Genomic DNA, 11,115 nt, shown 5'->3' on the forward strand with positions numbered 1-11,115 from the left:
TATACATATGCATATGCATATACATATCTCTCTCCCCCTGTTGAAGTGTCCAGAGGGCTGAAATACAGCAAGAATGAACACACAGAGTATTTGCATGCACAGTTACCCCGAGCTGGGAAGCATAGTGCCATTCTGCACACTCTACCCAGCCTAAAGTGCTGATACGGAAATGAAAAATTCCCAGATTTTGAGGAAGAAAACATTCAGCAAATTTCGATAGAAATGTTAACTTAGATTTCATCAGTAACACTTTTTTTTTTTTCCAAATTTTTGCTCTCTCCCAGTTCCTAAGTTCGCATCCCCCCGGAGCACACATGCACCCAGAAACACCTGCTTCTCCCTGATGCAGACAACAAGGGAACTTTTATGGGACACTGGCAAGCTGGTTTATAACATAGATCAGCAGGTTCCCATGTAAACATGCCACTGAGCAGTTACAGCTGTTGCCCTCCTGGCTTCCACACAGTCGTATCCCCGCTGTAAGAACGGAGGACAGGAACATATGGTTTAATATTGGCTGCTAGCAGCAACATGTGAGTAGCAAAAGAAAGAAAACTGTCCGCAGCTTTCTTGCAGGAAGTGAGAAGATATGTGCTTCCAGGCTGCATAATCGGATACAGGGAACATACCACTGAATCATCATTTAGACTTAGGCTCAAGTGCTGGTTTTTATTATTTTTATTTTGCTTTATTCAGTTTTATGAACAGGCGAGTTATATCTACAAATCCGTATCGGGGAAGCACTGCCAATGGCTACGCCTGTCCGAGTGGAATGGCACTTCATTACGATGATGTTCCCTGCATAAATGGATCGGTAAGAATTGAATTTGCACAGAACGAATGGTTTGCATGTGTTGAATGCATGGACATCTGAAAATTATATTATCTAAAAAGCCCCACTGGGTAGCTTCCAAATGAACTCCTATTTTTCTGATTGGGGGCTGCAAACTTCTCTCACACCTACAGAGTATTAGGGGTGTGGGACATATTGTTTACATTAACCTGCACATGAGCCAACGTGCATTTAGAAAGCGGTTGCCTGTTGACGATTGGTTGCCAAGTCCTTGAATATAATACTCACTCGAGGGGGTACTTTTTAGATCACACTGGACCTGGCAAAATTAAGGACTCAGTTATACCAGGCATTTTTTGGTGTCTGTTGAAAAAAAAAAACCACCCAAAACCCAAACACTTCTTAGTCCCTGGAGCTGCATTCCTCATGACAGCAGGTACTGCTCATCGCAAAGGAGAACCACAGTGTTCCCTGCCATCTTCATAACTTGCAGAGCTGATTGTAGGCAGATGTGTAATAGGGTTTAACACATATATGTGGTCCTCAAAAAGATTTACAGGGGAGCTACAGCTCTTCATTTGGGCTGCTTCATAAAGCGCCCCCCCCCCCAGGCTGAACTCCAGAGAAATTCAGAGTTTCAAAGTGTGAAGTGGACTGCAAGTTCAGTCCTCCATCGTGTATTAGTAATGTCATAAAGATGGTAGAAGGCCCCTCTTGGGACCAACGCACGACCACATGTGTGGTGAGTAGTCTGTATGTGTAGGTCTTGGATGTGCTCCTGCCTTTGTATGAGTAGTGTACAGCCACGGCCAGGATGGATTAAGGAAGGATATTTGACAACAAGGTTGGTTTCTTTTAAGATTAATTGAATGAATCACTGGAGTATTGTTGTTGAGCTTTCCATTTTTCTGAAAAGAAAAAAAAAAGAAAAGCAAAAAAAAGGAATGGCCTGTGGCTATTTTAGCTGGTTAGCTCAGAACAATAATTCTCCAGCAAATAAAATGTAATACAAGCATACCAGCAGCTGGTATTCACTGGAAAGACATATAGCCTGAAGAAAGGGGGGGGAAAAAAAAAAAGAAAAAAGAAAAAACCCTTTTGGCTTCTGCTAACTGTTAGGCCATATTACTTTTAACAACTCATGTAGCAGATTTAATCCCACAGATCCATCTGTGATGTCTGTGAGTATCCCTCTGTTAACAAAGCCTGCTCGTGCCCCCTCAGTGCTAGAGCTAACAACGGAAGGTGCTGTCTGTGAAACAGCAAGGGTGATAGGGCAGTGCCGGCTTGCTCCCGCTATGGAAAATGCACCGGACTGAGCCTACGAGCCATGTAATGCAATGCTTCCTTTCCACACTGTGTCCTCCCCTCCTCTTTCTAAATAGTTTGATTCAAACAGAAGCAATAAGCATATACTTGCTAAACACCGTGGGCTTGCTACGGTCAAAAGGATTACTAATGTTTTCACTTTGCTGAGGAGGTGCTGCATGGTGAATTGTGTACTAACTGCCAAAGTGTATGTGTTGCAGTGGGAACCAGAAGATGGCTTTCCTTCTTCTCGTAGCAGGAACATTGGAGAAGAAATGCTTTATGATAACGCAGGCCTGTACGATAACTTGCCGTCTCCAAAAATCTTTGCGCGCTATCCGCCAGCTGACAGAAAGCCCAATAGGTTATCTACTGACAAACTCTCCTCTAACCATTACAAATACCCTGTCTCATCCAATCTGTCTTCTGCTCAGTCTGTCACTAATACCTCTGCTGTGGGGAGGGGATCTGGCTCCCAGGTACTGTACTATTTAATACTTAACAAAGCTTTTTAATTTTTTTGTTGTTGTTCTGTTTATCTGCTTGTTATCTAAAGGGCCTTGGGCTACTTCAGTCCCTTAGTCTTAGCGCCGAAGTGCTTGGAGCCTAGTCATGGGCCCACTGCAAATGGAACAGGTTTGCTAAGTTGTAAATGCTGATACACAAGTTCTTGGTGATTTACAAATTGTGGATAACAACAAAAAATATAGATGTGACCTTCAAACTTAACCTGAGTGCATGTCTGGATGCCTTCTGTCCCCTTAGGCAGTGATGGCTTAAAAAAAAATAAAAGACAAATATGACTTGGCCATGACAGAAAATTTGCTTCTCTAGAATGTTACTGATCTGTATATTATATTACTATTTTTATATATATTGTGAAAATATATACATCGTAACATATATTATATCCTGTCTGTTCTAAGTTATATTGTATATAGTGTGTATGTACCATATTTAAATTACTGACTGTTATTTTCTTCCCCTAAAAAAACCTAAGCCTATGTCTATGCTACTTTCTGAGGACAGCCTCAGGCTTCTGGACCTCAGCTGAAATGAAAGCGAAGCGAAAGAGAAATGAAATCCTGTGTGCTCAGTCTCAATAGCAGTCAGGCAGATCCCAGCTGGGGGGCAGAGCAAACCTCGCTCGCAGCCACACAGGGACCTTCTCCAAAGCCCGTAGCCAGTCTCCAAAAGCTGGTCATTGGCATAAGCCTGTGAATGTATCACAAAGATGAGTGGTTTTTAATCTAATCTGAAGTGGAACAGTTAGATAAATGGTTCCATTGAATAATACCTGCCATATTGCGTGTTAATTCACTTAACCCCTATAAAAACTTCATATGGGAATATTAGAATTCAGTGAAGTTGCAGAATGTATACAGACCCGAGCAAAAATTGCCCTGATCTTAGGCTGCAGCAGCAGATTTTGCTACACGCCAAGTTCAGTCCTCAAAAGCTTTTGGAAGCAGGTGCCGAGAGCGTGGCACACGTGTGCCCTGTGCTGGGCAAAGGCATCCCCCACGGAAATGCTACCCTTAACCAAGGACAGTGTTGCTCTCCCCAGGGTTTAGTTCAGTGCAGGGGAGCCCTCTAAATGGAAGCCCCTGGGACATGAAATGTGCTGTTTCTGGTAATCTTGTGAACTCATCTGGTCATTGTGAGAGGTTTTTATAATTAAGAAAAACTTTTCATTAGTAGCTGGAAGTTGTATTAGAGGAAATTGATATGCTAACTCCTAACATTTAAAAATGTGTAATAATTATATTTTTTTGAAAAAAAAAAAAAAATAATCCATGCACCACAAGGATGGCAAGGTCATATAGTAAATAAGAAAGAGTGTTGAATTTGTGTGTGGCAAACCCTGTTGGGTTTTTCTATATGAAATTAACTCTGACAAACCTGTGTTTCAAGACTCTATACTGTGTATTCAAAGGTGCAACTTTTCTGCCTCACAATGGCTTTCTTAATACAGTAAATGCCAGAGTTTTAAATAACTTGGAGACCATGATGCCACCAGAGCTGGGGAGTTCATCCCCTTGTTATCCTGTGATTGCTGGAGTGGCTGCCGCTGAGCAGGCAGCTCTCAAGACGGTATCTCCGGAGGAAGTGTCGTCTCCAGCTCAATCAATGCAGTCTATTAAGGCTCTCTGAGCGGGCGGCTTTTTGTTGAGCTTTGCCCTTGATGAAAGGGTGACTGTGATGCCAGTGGTACAGGAATAGCTGGACCCCATTTGTACTTTTGTTTTCAAACAGTTTAAAGGCAAGAAGCCTCCTGTGACCGCTAACGGGATCACTGGAAAAGGGAGAACTTTAAATAGCCAGCCGAAGAAAACTGAATCGGTGTCATGTGTGAAGCGCACCGCGTCCAGTAAGTATGTCTCCTCACTGCTGCCTCACTTGCGAATGCAGTCATGAGGGTACCCAAAATAGCTGTCTTACTCAGCAAACAAGATAAAGAACCGCTGTAGTTCTTCTGTGGCTGAGAGGCTGAGCGGGAGATGCCCATCAAGACTTTGAATAGGAGATATTGTTTGCATTGGTGAGTCATTAGTACTCCAGCCATGCCACGAGATGAAGGGTTGTCATATGGAGAATGATAAATATGAAATGTGGACCCATGGCTGCAAAGTCGTGAGGACAGCAGGAAAAAAAAAAAGAGTAATGATGATTATTATTTATTTGAGGCAGAGAGTAAATCTGTATTCCTGTTGGAAGAGGCATATGAGGAGCTGAGAAACACATGCAAACACTGTATCGTATTGGTCAAAAGTGGAAGCACTCTTACCACTAATGAAAAAGAAAAGGTATAACAACCACACAGCTTAAAAGCTTCCTCAGAGAGAAGAGCTTGGTGAGTGGCAGCTTCAGAAAGAGGGATCTTCTCACCTAGAGGCGAATTGCCTCTAGGGAATTCCTAACAGAGATTGCTTTGCTTAAAGAAGAAAAGACAAAAAAGAACTATAATCATAATTTTAAAATATGAATTCAAAAAGATGGCTTCTGCTGGAGAAGAAGAGAATGTGGGGTTTTAATCCCATGATAAATTTTTAAGAAGTCGTGGATTTAATGGCCACAAAAGAATTTTGGGTTAGACTTCAGGAAAGAAGTATGTATCTTTTGAACCATGTGGGTCAATTGGTACTGGAAAAGATAGTTGTGGGAGTAGAGGCATCTCGGTTACTAATGACCAACTAAAACTGGTTTGACAGCTATTTGTCAGGGATGGTTTAGTTGACTTTGCCTTCAGATATGCAGATAGACAACGTGATCTTTTAGCTGACCTATTTTCTTTGAGGCTGCAACTGGAGCAGAGGTATAGAAGGGTCTGGGATATAAATTAGACCACAGATAGATGTGAGCCATGAAATAAAAGCATTTATATGGGAAATTAAAAAAAGAAAAAGAAAGCTCTAAAGTAGAAAAACTTGAGAACATCTTTGTATTCTCTTATGTCAGGTGAGACAAGATGTGTGCTTTAAGCACTTGAAATAGGAACGGAACCCAGGTATAAGGGCAGGCAGGTGGTTTTTCCTCTGACCCCTTTCAATTAAAAATCAAGGGTTCGGAGCCAAAGAGGAGCCTCTTTTCCTTCCTCTGAACTGCACAGAAAGGCAAGGCCATTTTTCAGAACCAAGGTACTATAAGGTAACTGGCATATCTCATCTTCCCCGCATAAATGCACAGAGCAAACTGACCCGTATCTTTTATGTAGCTCTGCTGCAGAACTCAGCGTGAATTGTGCACCTTGAGAAAACGCCAGTGGAAGAGGGATGGCAAACCGGTGTCTCAAATCATGACATGCTTCTTGTGATGTTCAGTCTCAGGCAATAGTTTATAGTTTTACTGTTAATTTTAACCATAAATAACTACAATCTGATACATACAGATGCAGAGCAGTACAAATACGGCAAGAATCGTGTGGAGGCAGATGCAAAGAGGTTACAAAGCAAAGAGGAGGAGCTGCTAAAGAGGAAAGAAGCACTCCGGAATAGGCTGGCCCAGCTCCGAAAAGAAAGAAAAGATCTTCGCGCTGCCATTGAAGTCAATGCTGGTATGAGGTGCTTTGTTGTGCTGAATTCTGCCCTGGGTGGGCTTAATTATCCAAATAGCTTTGTATTCTGTCACTAGGTGAGGTTTGGTTTTGATGTTAAATTGTACTCTGTAATGTCTGTATTTGCTTTCTATGTAGATATAAAATATATAACATAAATATATATATTATATATATGTACAGGTGTATATACTTATTTTATATACATGTTTTATATATATGCATGTGTGTATATATATAAACACCTATGAAATGACACTGATGGGGACTTCAGACAAGCAGAACATGGGAATAATTTTGTTGTGACTGGCTAATTATATTTTCCTGACATGGAAAAATAACAAAACAAATGCTCATTTGAAACTATACTAGGAACCTAGGGAAGGCATCTGATTTCTGTTGCTAAACTTTTTACAAGAAAAAGTGGTTTTTGCAAAGTACATAACTTTTTTAGTGGTGTCACTGATTTTTAGAGAAGCTATTCCTTACTTTTTTTAAAAGAAAATAATTCTGTATGTGACAATTTAAGCTTCTTATTGAAATAACAACATTGCTGTGGATGACAGGCAGAAAAACCCAAGTGGTTCTTGAAGACAAGTTAAAGAAGTTGGAAGAGGAGTGTAAGCAGAAGGAGGCTGAGCGTGTAAACCTGGAGCTAGAACTGACCGAGGTGAAGGAGAGCCTTAAGAAAGCCTTGGCTGGCGGCATCACACTGGGCTTGGCTATTGAGCCCAAATCAGGAACATCAAGCCCACAGGTATGCAAAATCCCAGCACCATGGGCTGGGAGCACGCTGCTTTGTCAGCTCCGGTAAAATGTGTGGGAACTGAGAGTTTTCAAAAGGTTTATTAAGCCCGGGAAATAAGAGCAGAACTAAATGCCTTTCTCTGATATTTGCATTCTTCAGCTACATCTGGTGTACTTTCTAGAGCAGCGGGGAGCAGGTAGACATGGGAATCACAGGCAGCATGTGTTGGGATAATGTGCAAAAGCTGACACCTCCCTGCCCTCCGTGACTGTACAAGTGCACGAACTGAGACATCACCCCACTCCACCCCAGGGAGATTTAAATGCACCAAGTCACGGTGCAGTGATGGAGACCCACTTGTGCCGGTCCCCTGTCCCCTTTGCAAGGGCTGCCTCTCCTGCGCTCATGATGGAGCATGGCAGTCCTGGCTTATGCTATAGATCTGTGTCAGAAGCAGCCATCAGAAGGACCAGAGAGGGATGTGTCAGTTCCTCAGGATCAGCCAATGTTGTTTAATCACAGAAAATGAGCTTTAATTTTCATCACAGAACACAACACCATTTCGTTTTCTTTTGTTCTAACCTCTTTTTCATTTATCCATCATTATTATGAATATGGTTTCTTAAAAAAAAATCTGCAGTTCTAAGTCTTGATAGGAAACATTGCCCGTGTGACTACTTGGAGGAAACTCAATGTAGGCTTTTCCCTCTTCATTAGTCTCCAATTTTCAAGCACCGAACTTTGGAGAACTCTCCAATCTCCAGTTGTGATACCAGTGATACCGAATGCTCAATCCCTGTGAACAGCGCAGCAGCTCTGAAGCGACCTCCCTCGTCAAATAATTCTCCATGTCGAGGCCATGTCCTTCGAAAAGCAAAGGTGAGAAGACTTATGTCTAGTTTTCTTTTTCTGTACATTTTCTTGCTTTCTTAAAAAGTCTTACTTGCTCGTGGAGAGACCGGGACAGAGGAGAGAGGGAAAGATCGGTTCCTGCTGCTTCTGTGGGTGAAATTTAGCCTTAAGAAGAGAATGTGCCATATCTGAATTATTTGTATTACAACATAAATACTGCTGATTTTGGGGAGCCTTTTGCAGAGACTTGGTGAGTAGTAATAATGAAGTATTCTATATAGGGGTTTTTTTTAAGTAACTTCTGTTACACATCTTCATTATTTACAGTGACTGAGATTATATACGTTTACAGTGACTGAGAATGAGCCTGGCACCTCAATGTAGTAGATAGATACTGAAAAATCATCATCTCAATAAATGATTTGGTTTCGTGGCACATCCTAATCTCTCTGTTTCCTCCTCCCGGCCCCTTTAACCTCTCTATGTTACCCAGGCCATGAATTACTTCTCCCACTGTACCTATGTGAGAGCTTTCCCACCCTTCTTCTGCCACCATTTCCTCCATCCTTTCCATGGACACCGACTGTTTTTTCTGCCAGTTAGCCTCATTCATTTCAATTCAAGTAAGAATAATTAAACTCAGGGTAATAGGTTTCAGTTGTTTGACTTCGAAGTTTGCTGCTTTTGTTCCTAACCTGAAGAAGGATTCACATGCTCTGAAGCTTGTGTATTCCAATTATGGCCTAATTTGTCTCATGAAGATACCACCTCTAGCTATACACTGTGTCTTAGATTTGCATGTTAGCACAGCGTTACTCAGGGAATACGGTCTAGCAGAGCACAGTCCTTAAGAAAGGGAGCGTGGATTTGTGCTACATGCTGGACAGGCACATTAATTAGAGCCAGCCATTATTCACTACAGCTGGAGAATCCAGGACACTATAAAAACCTGAACATTTTTAGCGTAAAGAATACCTTCCAGCTGTAGTACATTTTTTATGCTCAGCATATGCTATACAGGAAAATCCCTGCTGTGTTGTTTGATATCGCCGTGCTTTGGATGGCACGATAGGTCGGTCAAGCTCCTTTGCAGAGGAATCTTGGATATAGGATTAGGCTAATCAGAAAGGATATGGAGCTACTATGCATATTTCCCATCCTGGGAAAAACAACTCAGAAGTATCCAATTCAGCTTTAACAGCTTTTTCCTAAAACTTCACGCACGAAATATTAAGAGTGAAATTTTGCTGAATTAGATAGTGCAACCCAAGCCGTGCTCAGCCCATTTGCAAGGAGCTGCAGCCAAAGTCTGCCATCAGGTATGCATCTGCGGCACAGCCCGCTTCCAGGGGGAGTTAAATGTACATGTGCGAGGGTGGAATCTGGCTCTCAGTTCTTTTGGCCTTTTGCAGTGATGCGTGAGCCCAGGCCTCGTAGATGTGGCTAAAGAAAGGGCGTCACACGTGAGTATCCCAGAGCAGAACTTACTTGGCTCTCCACGCATGGATGTCAGTGCAACCTGGGGGCGTGAAACAGGTTCCACGGCCGTGCTAGCGCTTGCATCTTCAGCCACTGGCACATCTCCCAGTGTTACGAGGGAGTTGTATAAGCGTTCAACCCGTCAGATTATTTCCCCCTCCCCCCCGCAATATGTATCTGAATGCACTGAATGCCTCCTTCCCTGCTCTTTCCTTGCACGAAGGGTGCCGAGTCTGTTCACCAGCCAGCTTTGTGCTTGCAGCCACCCTGATGTCACCGCCGGAGCCCACACAAGACTGTGCCCCTCTCTGCTAGGGCAGATGCTGATGCTGATGCTGAGGCACAAGGCGTGGGGTGCAGCCTGCCCCGGGAGCGCTGTGGGGCACAGCGACGCCTCGGGGAGGTGGAGGGAGGGGGGAGGTTTGGAAGCTGCTCCACCAAAAATCTCTCTCCTCTCATATGCACATCACAAAAGGGTAAATACAGAGAGAAGCAGGAGGACAGATCTAGTGTTAAATCTAAGGACTAGCAGAATTTGGGGATGCACTCTTTAGGACATATGCTGTACCTACACACATATTTAGATGTTTTAACTTTTCTGTTTGTAACATGCTTTTAAATGTTCTTAGAAAGTAATAATGCATATTTTTAAGAAGCCAGAAGGCATTTAAAATGTAATTTTGTTAATCTCTACTTGTCTGGAAGTGGAGACTGTATTAAAACGTGGAAAAAAAATATTCTGCAGTAGCATTCCCACGGAAGTAAAAATACTCCAAATATCCTTGCTGTGCAAGAAAAACAATTATCTAAATATTTCACATTTCAAATTAATTTCTAAAAGCAAATTGTTATGTGCAGCAAGGAAACTGCAATGATTATTTCTGATCTGTTTTTAAAACTGGTGGGCTGGTGAATGTCAGGTCAGCTGCTTACGTTTTGCTCATGTTCAGGGACTGGAGGAGAAAAAGCGCTCTCCCGGTGCCCCAGCTCCCAGTCAGGCTGGCAGTGTTGACTTAAACATTCTTTAACTGGCGTGAACCTGCCTGGGAAATGGAAACAAAGAAAAAGTTCCTTCTGCACCTGCAAAAGAAGCTACTGCTTTCAAAGCTTATTTAACACTTTTAGCAAAATTCTCCTCCCAGTTGCTTAACCAGCGACTTCCTTGAGAGCTTTGGCAGCATACGCATAGAGAATATACATTTAATATCCTTTTTAAAATAATTGAGTTTTTACCAATACTGTGTTTTAAGTTTAGGTTTACCATAATTTGAAATGTAAAACTGAGTAATTAAAATACGTTGTATTTTAATAAAAGTACCGTTTAAATGAAGAAAAAATACCCCACAAGATTAAAATAATAAAAAATTATTGTCTACATGCTTTAAACCCAGGATTTTTTTCTTATATTGCTAAAACAGCCACCAGCTGTGACCTTTACTGTTGCTTTACAGTGGTTGAAGAGGTGTCACGGTCATGCAGCTGTTCAGCCAAACTAATGCTATTACTGCTTTCAGCAGCAGAAACAGATATTTACATGCATAAGTAACCGTTTTCAGTCAGAGCTCTTAAATGTTGTGGAATGAGTGTTAAATTCAGGAATTCAAGTTGGGAGCCAAGTCAGCAGGCTGCCTGCAGAGTACCTCTGCAGAGGCGATGGGTGGGAGAGGAATCCGCAGACCCCGGTGCCTGGCTAGGAACAGCTGGGCGGTCGCTCCACAGGGATTACTTCAGCGGGAGGCCAACTCCTCCGTGTCTTCCCTGTTTCCTGATCACTGTCAGGGTGTGTTTCAGGGAGTAAGTACAGTGCGGATGCCCTAGGCTGAGCCCATCCCTCTTCAACTCTTCTGCTCCTCAAGTCAAGAGCCACAAGTTTGATTTAAC

General features: G+C 42.4%; 1 protein-coding gene across 3 annotated transcripts in view; it reads left to right on the plus strand.

Annotated features, from left to right (window-relative positions):
- The window catches only part of AFAP1 (actin filament associated protein 1), a 120,318-nt gene that overhangs the window by 104,374 nt on the left and 4,829 nt on the right, over positions 1 to 11,115 (plus strand). The window contains exons 12-18 of one of the 3 annotated variants that reach the window (XM_063335942.1): positions 697 to 814; positions 2,323 to 2,580; positions 4,358 to 4,472; positions 5,991 to 6,155; positions 6,722 to 6,912; positions 7,621 to 7,782; positions 9,168 to 9,218. In XM_063335942.1, the coding sequence (XP_063192012.1) occupies positions 697 to 814; positions 2,323 to 2,580; positions 4,358 to 4,472; positions 5,991 to 6,155; positions 6,722 to 6,912; positions 7,621 to 7,782; positions 9,168 to 9,170 (1,012 nt within the window). In that variant the 3' untranslated portion in view covers positions 9,171 to 9,218. The remainder of the gene's footprint in view (positions 1 to 696; positions 815 to 2,322; positions 2,581 to 4,357; positions 4,473 to 5,990; positions 6,156 to 6,721; positions 6,913 to 7,620; positions 7,783 to 9,167; positions 9,219 to 11,115) is intronic. The other 2 variants (XM_063335940.1, XM_063335943.1) reach the window with 2 other exon arrangements.

Source organism: Chroicocephalus ridibundus, chromosome 5 (genome assembly GCF_963924245.1).
Source record: "Chroicocephalus ridibundus chromosome 5, bChrRid1.1, whole genome shotgun sequence".
NCBI lineage: Eukaryota > Metazoa > Chordata > Aves > Charadriiformes > Laridae > Chroicocephalus > Chroicocephalus ridibundus.